This window comes from Salvelinus namaycush, unplaced genomic scaffold (genome assembly GCF_016432855.1).
Source record: "Salvelinus namaycush isolate Seneca unplaced genomic scaffold, SaNama_1.0 Scaffold1625, whole genome shotgun sequence".
Taxonomy (NCBI): Eukaryota; Metazoa; Chordata; class Actinopteri; order Salmoniformes; family Salmonidae; genus Salvelinus; species Salvelinus namaycush.
The window spans coordinates 42,158-54,255 of NW_024058370.1; the positions used below are offsets into that span (position 1 = coordinate 42,158).

The 12,098-nt window shown below is 44.6% G+C and overlaps 1 protein-coding gene and 1 long non-coding RNA gene across 3 annotated transcripts; both read right to left on the reverse strand.

Annotated features, from left to right (window-relative positions):
- Positions 1-534: 534 nt before the first annotated feature.
- LOC120037203 (glucoside xylosyltransferase 1-like) lies at positions 535-8,437 on the reverse strand. Of its 2 annotated transcripts, none has more exons than XM_038983380.1 (7): positions 8,146-8,437; positions 6,618-6,804; positions 5,482-5,613; positions 4,847-5,098; positions 4,460-4,583; positions 2,406-2,578; positions 535-1,025 (listed from the first exon to the last, which is right to left on the reverse strand). In XM_038983380.1, exons 1-7 carry the CDS (start codon positions 8,367-8,369, stop codon positions 858-860), a joined length of 1,260 nt encoding a protein of 419 aa, XP_038839308.1. In that variant the 5' UTR covers positions 8,370-8,437; the 3' UTR covers positions 535-857. The 2 variants fall into 2 exon arrangements, with proteins under 2 accessions (XP_038839308.1, XP_038839309.1); XM_038983381.1 differs by lacking the exon at positions 535-1,025 and adding an exon at positions 1,079-1,428.
- Positions 8,438-9,687: 1,250 nt separating this feature from the next.
- On the reverse strand, positions 9,688-11,612 carry LOC120037202. Its single transcript, XR_005474782.1, has 2 exons — positions 10,477-11,612; positions 9,688-10,408 (listed from the first exon to the last, which is right to left on the reverse strand). It is a non-coding gene; the product is annotated as an uncharacterized LOC120037202 (long non-coding RNA).
- Between the last annotated feature and the right edge of the window lie 486 nt (positions 11,613-12,098).

A 12,098-nucleotide genomic window follows, 5' to 3' on the forward strand; every position in this document is an offset into this window, starting at 1 on the left:
AAGCAAAAATATAGCTTCGGGTCTGTGCCTCCTTCTCCCACGGCACTATGCTGTTCACATTATGGCAGAAGGCTCGGAGTAGCTCTCTGTCAATAGGAGAGGTACCATTTAGCTTAGAAAGGCTGATTGAGTTAAGTCATGTTCTGCAGGCCGGATAAGACCATTGTGGCAAATTCTCCAATATGGATAGCAAGGCCTCTTGAATACAGCAGACAGCACTATTAAAGAAGAGCCTCATCAGCATTGGAAATGCCATATAGCCTACTATACAGATGACTCTGACCAGAGAAACGCTGAACAAGATATCTGTAGTGATGACAGCGGTGTCATTCTTCACACACACACTATGTATCTCCAGCATATGAAGTCACCAACGTCCATGTAGTCTCTTCCTCCTAGTCTCTTCCTCCAGAGTGGCGCAGCGGTCTAAGACACTGCATCTCAATGCTAGAGGCGTCACTACAGCTGTATCACAACCGCCCGTGATCGGGAGTCCCATAGGGTGGTCCACAACTGGCCCAGCGTCATCCGGGTCAGGAGAGGGTTTGGCCGGGGTAGGCAGTCAATGTAAAATAAGAATTTGTTCTTAACTGACTTGCCTAGTTAAATAAAAATATATCAATAAATTCCTTCAGCCATGTAGCTGTAGAGACTGTAGGTGCCAAGTAGTCATGAAACAGAAGACCACGAAATGGAACAAAGTAGGCACTAGCTCAACTTGTCCAATAAGAAACGCCCATTTTAGTTTTCCTTTGCAAAAAGTTTTGCTACAGTGTGCTCTAATGAACAGGACCCAGGCTACCATCTCTCTGACCATGACAACACTATAGGACAGCCTAGAGGCCCAGGACATCAGACTACCGTCCATGTGGACGCTGAGCATCTCTGTTGACGTTGGCCAGGCTGTGAGCCAGTCTCTTAGTAAACAGAACATGTGATTTACCACAGTATGAACGGGTCGTCTTCAACAGCTCTTCTTCCAGTGGGACCAGCAGAGAGCTCACAAGATCCTCCCTAAATGAGTACTGAGAAATAGAACATCCTGTTATCAAACAGGCACTACATGTGAAGTCCACGGTTCTAGATATCTACTACAGCTGTGGCCAGAAACTCATTACATTTTATTCATTTGGCAGAAGCTCTTATACAGAACGACTTACAATCAGTACAATTCACCATTTTACAATTCACATCATTGCATGCTTTTAATGTGTGATCAAATAGACGGGTAGTGAAACATGCTTTAATAGTTGTATAAAGCCTAAGAAAGACTTCCAACCTTTCTTTTCATTGGAATAAATGTCCATGAAGCTGCTGAGGTGTTGTAGAGCGATAAAAGCCTCAACATGGTTAAATCCCACCTTATTATCCTCCTCAGTCCAACTACAGATTACACAATCAGTCTTCTCTTCCCAATAATGGAAGTACCTTTACAGCACACACAGGAAATCAAAGGGGATTACTATTTTATGTCCTCGTCTTTGGTTTAGTCCCTGATATTGGGTTACTAAAAGTTAAGCCCCCCCCACCGGTCATAAAGCTCCATTTCCACTGTGTGTGTTGTTTTTATGAGAATGACGGAGCACTGTGCCAGTGGAGAGCCTCTACATGTACCATCAGCACTAAAACTTTACTGCTCTTTCCTGGGCCTTGGTTTAACTGTGGCTTTAATACTCTCACATATTATGTATGAGGTGTGTGTGTGTGTGTGTGTGTGTGTGTGTGTGTGTGTGTGTGTGTGTGTGTGTGTGTGTGTGTGTGTGTGTGTGTGTGTGTGTCAGATGTACTGAGAGGCAAGGACGAAATATTGACCAGGCATCTTTCTGATGGAATCTTGATCCTTAGTTATAGGAAAGCAATACAAACCTGGACATTGATGATGTCATTAAACAAATGCCCAGTGTAGTCGATATCATTAAAACAACTGATCAGTTAGAACACATCCTTATGAGGAAATCTGTTTCACTCAACACTGACACTTGTGGAAATCTGCATAGAAGTGGTCTGGACGCACAAACAAACATTTCCTTACACACCTAATACACAATCAATGACAGACAATCAAGTTGTTTTCCCATCTGGAAACCCTGATCTGTGATCGTTTAGTTTACCTGTCGTATGGCGTTGTAGACTACACTGATCTGTGATCGCTTAGTTTACCTGTCGTATGGCGTTGTAGACTACACTGATCTGTGATCGCTTAGTTTACCTGTCGTATGGCGTCGTAGACTACACTGATCTGTGATTGCTTAGTTTACCTGTCGTATGGCGTTGTAGACTACACTGATCTGTGATCGCTTAGTTTACCTGTCGTATGGCGTTGTAGACTACACTGATCTGTGATCGCTTAGTTTACCTGTCGTATGGCGTCGTAGACTACACTGATCTGTGATCGCTTAGTTTACCTGTCGTATGGCGTCGTAGACGGCCCTGAAGGCAGGCTGTTTGAGGTCATGGTACACTCCCCTGTTCCCGTGCAGGATAAAGATACCCTCCTCCTCCGCGGAGCCACAGTTACTGCCGTAGATACAGTGGTCTGGACGGTAGTTCCAGTGGCAGGGGACTTCCAACAGACACTCTGGAGGGGGAGAGACAAGGGCTAGTTTAGAGGGGCACAAATCCAATACTTCTGGTTTTCTTATCGCCCTGGAGCTTAGTTGATCATCTCGACACACACCTTATTACCCAGGTAAACAATAAGGCAAGACAATACACTGCAGCCCTGCAGGGCTGAAGCTGGGATACCTGCCACAACTATTACATTTAAAAGGTTCATGTTTCTAATCAAATCTAATTTTATTTGTCACGTGCCGAGTACAACAGGTGTAGACTTTACAGTGAAAAAAAGCTTACTTACAAGCATATAACCAACAATGCTTTAAAAAAAAAAGTGCCAAGTAAAAATTAGGGGCCTCCCGGGTGGCGCAGTGGTCTAGGGCACTGCAGTGCTAACTGCGCCACCAGAGTCTCTGGGTTCGCGCCCAGGCTCTGTCGCAGCCGGCCGCGACCGGGAGGTCCGTGGGGCGACGCACAATTGGCATAGCGTCGTCCGGGTTAGGGAGGGTTTGACCGGTAGGGATATCCTTGTCTCATCGCGCTCCAGCGACTCCTGTGGCGGGCCGGGCGCAGTGCGCGCTAACCAAGGGGGCCAGGTACACGGTGTTTCCTCCGACACATTGGTGCGGCTGGCTTCCGGGTTGGAGGCGCGCTGTGTTAAGAAGCAGTGCGGCTTGGTTGGGTTGTGCTTCGGAGGACGCATGGCTTTCGACCTTCGTCTCTCCCGAGCCCGTAGCGATGAGACAAGATAGTAATTACTAGCGATTGGATACCACGAAAATTGGGGAGAAAAGGGGGTAAAATTAATTTAAAATAATAATAATAATAATTAAAAAAAAATTATAATAATAATAATTAAACTGCAGCAGTAAAATCATATTGAATGGTGTGTTAAACAGCTATGTGTGGAGAGTTGAGTCTCTCCAGGGTTGTGATGGAAGACGTGTCTACTATAACAACCATATACACTGTCTATATGTCCTGGGTCTCATCATGTGGTGTAATAAGGGAGGTACTGAGCTGTGAGTCTCTCCAGGGTTGTGATGGAAGACGTGTCTACTATAACAACCATATACACTGTCTATATGTCCTGGGTCTCATCATGTGGTGTAATAAGGGAGGTACTGAGCTGTGAGTCTCACCAGGGTTGTGATGGAAGACGTGTCTACTATAACAACCATATACACTGTCTATATGTCCTGGGTCTCATCATGTGGTGTAATAAGGGAGGTACTGAGCTGTGAGTCTCTCCAGGGTTGTGATGGAAGACGTGTCTACTATAACAACCATATACACTGTCTATATGTCCTGGGTCTCATCATGTGGTGTAATAAGGGAGGTACTGAGCTGTGAGTCTCACCAGGGTTGTGATGGAAGACGTGTCTACTATAACAACCATATACACTGTCTATATGTCCTGGGTCTCATCATGTGGTGTAATAAGGGAGGTACTGAGCTGTGAGTCTCTCCAGGGTTGTGATGGAAGACGTGTCTACTATAACAACCATATACACTGTCTATATGTCCTGGGTCTCATCATGTGGTTAATAAGGGAGGTACTGAGCTGTGAGTCTCTCCAGGGTTGTGATGGAAGACGTGTCTACTATAACAACCATATACACTGTCTATATGTCCTGGGTCTCATCATGTGGTTAATAAGGGAGGTACTGAGCTGTGAGTCTCTCCAGGGTTGTGATGGAAGACGTGTCTACTATAACAACCATATACACTGTCTATATGTCCTGGGTCTCATCATGTGGTGTAATAAGGGAGGTACTGAGCTGTGAGTCTCTCCAGGGTTGTGATGGAAGACGTGTCTACTATAACAACCATATACACTGTCTATATGTCATGTGTCTCATCATGTGGTGTAATAAGGGAGGTACTGAGCTGTGAGTCTCACCAGGGTTGTGATGGAAGATGATGTTGAGCAGGTCCTGGTCTCCCCAGGTCATGTTTAGTTTATATTTCTGCAGCAGGGGCATCAGCAGCTCCTCCCACCTCAGACCCACTGACGTCATGTCATTCTGATCACACAGGACAGAGGGTGTGTTACATTGTGGAAAACGAGCTAAGTGTAAAATCAAAGTGCCTGTGCAAACATCTTTATTATGAGTTTTGTTTGTCATTCATTCAATAGGGATAAAACTATTGTAGAAAATCTCGATTCTCCCATCTCTGGATGACATTATATCTGACTGTATTGCAATGGTGACCTCTACTGCTCGAAGTTTATATTACATCTGACTGTATTGCAATGGTGACTTCTGCTGGTCAAAGTTGATATTACCTTGAAGTATGTGGCCCTGATGCGTGTCATGTTCATGAGCATGACTCCAGAGTTGATGCCCGTCCTGCCATAGTAGGGGTGGCGGGCGAAGCGGCTGTACCAGGCGATGCGTGGCTCCTCGTGCTCCGGCGCCATGGCGGCCAGCTGGGTAGCGTTGAAGTGAGCTAGCAGGGACCACAGAGCGTCTACAGGCTGGAGGAACAAGATGTCCGAGTCCACATAGACTAGAGAATCCACCTCCTTTAGGATGAGCTGGGGAACAGAAACAGAGGTTAGAGGTCAGAGGCCAGGAACAAGATGTCTGAGTCCACCTCCTTTAGGATCAACTGAAGACCAGAGAGAATCAGAAACAGAGATTAGAGGCCAGGAACAAGATGTCTGAGTCCACCTCCTTTAGGATCAACTGAAGACCAGAGAGAATCAGAAACAGAGGTTAGAGGCCAGGAACAAGATGTCTGAGTCCACCTCCTTTAGGATCAACTGAAGACCAGAGAGAATCAGAAACAGACAACCCATTTAGCAGTGTACACATTTACAGTAACACTTTTACAGTCCCTCCTTTTGAGGCACTGGAAACCATCATCATGCTAATATTTAATTAAACAAAATAGAATTTCTCCAGCTATGAAACTCACAGGTAGGAAGAGTCTCTGAGAAGCACATGGTTTGAAGAGCTTCTTCCACTCTCCAGCATTCTCATGGGGGAAGGTGATGGGGTACAGAGTGTAGTTAAACCTGCAGCGGAAGGAACTTGGCCACGACTCTAACTAAACACAGAACAACGCAACCAGACAAGTGTTATTACACAGAGGTTTTAAAAACAGGTAAATACTCAAATGTTTATAGACAAGATAGATAACCTCGAGGCCACGCGTCAAACTCATTCCACGGAGGTCTGAGTGTCGCAGGTTCCCTCCTCCCTTGTACTTGACGATTTCAGGTCACTAATTAGTAAGGAACTCCCCACACCTGGTTGTCTAGGGCTTATTTGAAAGGAAAAAACAAAAACCTGCAGAACCTGGGCCCTCCATGGAATGAGTTTTACACCCCTGGTCTAGGTTATACACTGAGTATACCAAACATTAGGAACACCTTCTTAATATTGAGTTTCACCCCCTTTTGCCCTCAGAACAGGCTCAATGTGTCAGGGCATGGACTCTACAAGGTGTCAAAAGCGTTCCACAGGGATGCTGGCCCATATTGACTTCAATGCTTCCCACAGTTGTGTCAAGTTGGCTGGATGTCCTTTAGGTGGTGGACCATACTTGATACATACAGGAAACTGTTGAGCATTTTTATTTTATTTATTTAACCTTCATTTAACAAGGCAAGTCAGTTTTGAACAAATTGTTATTTTATAATGGCGGCCTACCCCGGCCAAACCCTCCCCTAACCTGGACGGCCTTTGGCCGGCCTACCCCTCCCCTAAATCCTTCTTTAACCTTTCTCGCCTTCATCTACACTGATTGAAGTGGCTTTAACAGGTGACATCAACAAGGGATCATATCTTTCACCTGGATTCACCTGGTCAGTCTATGTCATGGAACGAGCAGGTGTTCATAGTGTTTCCTATTCTGTGTGTATCATGTATACTGGACCAAATGGGACTTTATTGAAGCCTATATGCTAGAGTTGTGATGTAGATGCTTTTACATTATCATAGTAGGGCATGTGATATTACATCATTATCACAATCACATCTCATTACTACCACATTATTATGCCTCCAATCACAGGCTATAGGCCTAGCAGTGCATCCAGTCCAACTCACAGCTTCTATAAAGCTGGCATGCAGCTGGTCTTCAGCGAAGATGTGCAGGCACAGTGGTTTGATGCTGAGCATAACAGCAGACTTCAGCATGGTGAGAGTCTCCTCTAGTCTCTGTCCGCAGGCCACTACAGCCAGGTGCATGGCTGCTGCCGTCCTAACACGGCCCTCTGCTTTCCTCATGATGTACCTGCAAATAAAGACAAGTATGCTAGAGTTAAATCAAAGTTTGTTTCATTTAAAAGGTTAAAACCTTTGTAAATGGTTTGTGCCAGGTTCACCAACTGGTTCAGACACTACACTGGATGCTGTTCTGCTCTTCCAGACCTGGAGGAAAGCATGCTTGTAGACTTCTCTTGCCAGCCGAACAGCTCTTGGTCTGTCATTCCCCTTCTCTCTCCCAACTTCCAAGTCTCATATCTAAAGTCAATATTTGAGAGGGCCAGAGAGGATTTGAAAAGGCTATTCTTCTCCTCTCATCACACAGCAATCCAGATGCCTGTCACCACCAGCTAAACCGAATAGCCACAGAGATCTCTTGCTTGACTGAAGAGAGACAAAGCAGTAAGGTTAGCATTTAAAAGTTGTTGTAGGAGAGAAGGGTTCGTCTAGGCAACCTGATGATCTTGTTTGTCATTCACACTATTGACTGTAACAAACTGTTAAAGGCCATAAGCACCCGTTTAATTGCACATCCTGTTGCTTAGCAATCCAGCAGACACCACTGAAGTTGGCCAACAGAGATTTAACTTCCATTTCAACAACTGAAATCTGTTTTCCGATTATTATTATCCAGTGCTAATGCTTTTCTGGTGTAGACTACTGACTCATGCCCACATGTGTTTGTCTCAAGACATCTGTAACTTGTATTTATTTTTTCTTCACCTTTATTTAAATAGGAGAGTCAGTTAAGAATACATTCCTATTTACAATGGCGGCCCCCTAGCAGGTCAGCCAGCACCACCTCAAAGGGTTGGTCAAAAGGGTGAAGGAAAACCAATCAGCTTTGAAAATAAATCGGTGTCACTCTTGACGTTGTGGAAATCTTTCAATAGTCAAGTCACGAAGAAATACATGTTATTGAACCTCCATGCGCGCTGGTGAACCTAATTCGACCAGTCAAAATGCGTATGTTTCTTTATTACAGGTACATACATGCTATATTGAGCTTGTTTTGCTATATTTACATGTCTTTGCGAGCAGCAATTGATCCTAATGTAGTTGTTTGGGCTGGAACTGCAAGTACACAGTGTCCATGACCATAGTGAAAGTGGGAAGGATGCAAAAAGTTGGCCAGAGGAATTGTTACAATTTGTCTTGTCACTGTATATTTGTTTCACAAAGCGGCAACTTGATGAAAAACACGTTCACCTGATACCATTGTGGAGAACACATCTGTCAATGGTGCACATTCCAATACATTACTTGCAGAGGAAATATTTGTTCACCAAGCTAGTTATGCATTCATTTTGCTTGAAGCCTTTTGAAGTGTATTACAATCTAGCTATATAATAAGCAGTGTAACTATTACCTAGTGTACCAGTGTTGATCGCCTGGGCCTGTTTCGTCCGGCCCTCGCCTGGTTTCTTGTCCAATGTCGCTTCGCTGAGAGGCCGCGGCTCGATGGAGGAAAGTCTTCCCACCCAGTCCTCCCCCGACCGACAGATCTGAATAAAATAGTTTACTATACACGTACAAGGCCGAGAACACGGCAAACAACATGCACACGAGGAATGCACGAATGTAACGCCGCATTATTAAAAGTAAAAGCGCTTTCAAAACTCAAAGTCATGACACAGAACGAAGCTGGCTACCACCATTCACACTGCAGGCAAGACAGTGTTCTGTGAGAACCATTGGGGGAAGGGAGGAGTATAAATAATAGTGAAGCCCTTCCCCGGTCTGTGTGTGACTCTGAGAAGTAGGCTACACAAATAGACTTTTCAAAACCACATTCATGAGGAAATATCAGAGCATCCTTCTGATATTACTGATATGTTTCAATTGTAAGCCTATAATAAACGGAACTGCGTTGTATTTGATGTGGGTTCGAGGTTATCCACTAGATGGCGCTATCGGTATGTAAAAAGGTTGGCTTTTCATCCTTGGTAGCCACCGGAGTGGGCCAGACAAAGGATAGGTCTACTCTACCTACCGCGCCTTCAGAAAGTATTCACACCCCTCGACTTTGTCCACATTTTGTTGTGTTACAGCCTGAATTTAAATGGATTAAATTGAGATTTTGTGTCACTGGCCTACACACAATACCCCACAATGTCAAAGTGGAATTGAAAAAAATTAAAGCTAAAATGTCTTGAGTCAACAAGTATTCAACCACCCTGTTATGGCAAGCCTAAATAAGTTCAGGAGTAAACATGTGTTTAACAAGTCACCTAATAAATTGCATGGACTCACTCTGTGTGCAATAACAGTGTTTAACATGATTTTTGAATGACTACCTCATATCTGAACCCCACACATACAATGATCTGAAAGGTCCCTCAGTCGAGCAGTGAATCTCAAACACAGATTCAACCATAAAGACCAGGGAGGTTTTCCAATGCCTCACAAAGAAGGGCACCTATTGGTAGATGGGTAAAAATAAAATAAATAAACAGAAATGTAATATCCCTGTGAGCATGGTGAAGTTATTCATTACACTTTGGATGGTGTATCAATACACCCAGTCACTACAAAGATGTAGGCCTCCTTCCTAACTCAGTTGCCAGAGAGGAAGGAAGGTGATTCTAACATGTATTGACTCAGGGGGTTGAATACTTATCTAGATCGTTGACAATATATTTATTTTTTAATCCATTTTAATCCCACTTTGTAAAAAAATGAGGAAAAAGTCAAGGTTTGTGAATACTGTACATCATGCCAATTGTGTCAGTCAAACACTGTGGCTAGAATTGCTTTCACTACTTACCCATGATTGGTCATCAATGACCATCCAAACATACGTTCCCTAGAACCCTGGTTCATATCCAGGACAAGCCGTTAAAGTCTAGAACCCTGTTGTTATAGAAACATGGACAATAGACAGAAAGCACAACTCTTTTCCAATACATAATGCCATTATTTATATCTTTCTTTATAGACATTGAACCATGTAACCAACCAAGTTGTCCATACATTTCTAAACAGAAATGCTTGGTAGAAACAAAACAAATGATAGAAAATGTAACAGTGAATGTTGTGATACAGTATGATCAATCATTTGAGGTGGTGTTAAAAAGGACACAATTCAAAAACAGACGTTGTTTTGAAGAATATTTTCTCATGAATGATAAAACCACACCAGGTCCCGGCTGATGTGAGTCAATGACAATACAATTCAGTCTCCAACACATTCAATCAATAAATGACACTTTACAACTGAGAGACAAGTACCAAAAGAGAGCCTATAGGTTTTCCATCCTCTCCACATGTACCTCATGTTTTCTCCCATAATGCAACACAAACTGAAGAACTCTGAACCATAATCATCATGTCACGACAGTTCTCATTGGACAGGAGGTTGAAAGTTCCGATGTTGACATGGATACTAACACTGACGTGATGTTATAACACATTAAAAAACAGAGCTGTACAATAGGCTAAGATCAGCTAAATGTAATGACATTACTTCATGTTTAGAACACAGGTTTCAAAAAATAGTTTTTAAAAGTCAGTTAAATTGACCTAAAGTTAATCAGAGAAATTTCATTAAAACAAGACTTCAGATTGTGGTGTTTTTTTTGTCCAAAAGCAAACCACAACTCAAGGTTGCTAGTAGTAGTGCTAGCTATAACCTGTAGCTGCTAAATGTGTTGATCTAGCTGTAAACTGTAGCTGCTAAATGTGTTGATCTAGCTGTAACCTGTAGCTGCTAAATGTGTTGATCTAGCTGTAAACTGTAGCTGCTAAATGTGTTGATCTAGCTATAACCTGTAGCTGCTAAATGTGTTGATCTAGCTGTAACCTGTAGCTAGTACTACAGTAAATGTGCAAGTCCAGAGATAACATTACATATCAGAGTTGAGGACAGAGGAGTGAGGTTAGAGTGGCCTATGTTAAGCCATGAGTAGTCATACCCAAGGTCTAGGGGTCGGGGGTCCAGGCCAAGGTCTAGGGGTTGGGGATCCAGGGCAAGGTCTAGGGGTTGGGGGTCCAGGCCAAGGTCTAGGGGTTGGGGATCCAGGCCAAGGTCTAGGGGTTCGGGATCCAGGCCAAGGTCTAGGGGTCGAGGATCCAGGCCAAGGTCTAGGGGTCAGTGATCCAGGCCAAGGTCTAGGGGTCGGGGTCCAGGCCAAGGTCTAGGGGTCGGGGTACCAGGCCAAGGTCTAGGGGTCGGGGTACCAGGCCAAGGTCTAGGGGTCGGGGGTCCAGGCCAATGTCTAGGGGTCGGGGGTCCAGGCCAAGGTCTAGGGGTCGGGGGTCCAGGCCAAGGTCTAGGGGTCGGGGGTCCAGGCCAAGGTCTAGGGGTTGGGGATCCAAGCCAAGGTCTAGGGGTCAGGTGTCCAGGCAAAAGTCTAGGGGTCGGGGATCCAGGCCAAGGTCTAGGGGTTGGGGATCCAGGCCAAGGTCTAGGGGTTGGGGATCCAGGGCAAGGTCTAGGGGTTGGATGTCCAGGCCAAGGTCTAGGGGTTGGAGGTCTGAGGGTCTGTTGGGCTAGGAGTTTGGTGATCCAGGGCCTCCAACTTGGGGGGGGGGGTCTTGGGTTCCAATTGTGGTGGTCTAGTGGGACTCTGTCCCGACTAAGAAGCCCTCTCCTCGGGGTGAAGATGACCGTGAGACCCCTCTCTCAGTGTTGTTGTCTGAGCTGGAGCCACTGTGGTGTTCTGCAGACACAGACACAGTGCTGGAGGGGGTGGTAGAGGTGGGGGGTGTGGTGGTGGTGGTGGTGGAGGAGGGGGGAGGTTTGGTTTTCTCCTTAAAGTCTGTGATGATGACAGTCAGGTCTCCAACCGTGACCTCTAGGTGCTGAGCGCTGCTCCTGTCAATGTTTTTTAACCTGGGCCTGAGGGAGGGAGAGGAGACAGGTGGATGTTATAAGCCTTTGACAGAGAGAGAGAGAGGATAGGGGTAAACCACACAAACTGGAGCGCTTATGAAATATGTGGAAACCATATACAGTTGAAGTCGGAAGTTTACATATACCTTAGCCAAGTACATTTAAACTCAGTTTTTCACAATTCCTGACATTTAATCCTTGTAAAAATTCCCTGTCTTAGGTCAGTTAGGATCACCACTTTATTTTAAGAATGTGAAATGTCAGAATAATAGTAGAGAGAATGATTTATTTCAGCTTTAATTTCTTTCATCACATTCCCAGTGGGTCAGAAGTTTACATACACTCAACTAGTATTTGGTAGCATTTTTTAACTTGGGTCAAATGTTTAGGGTAGCCTTCCAATAAGTTGGGTGAATTTTGGCCCATTCCTCCTGACAGAGCTGGTGTAACTGAGTCAAGTCTGTAGGCCTCCTTGTTTGCACACGCTT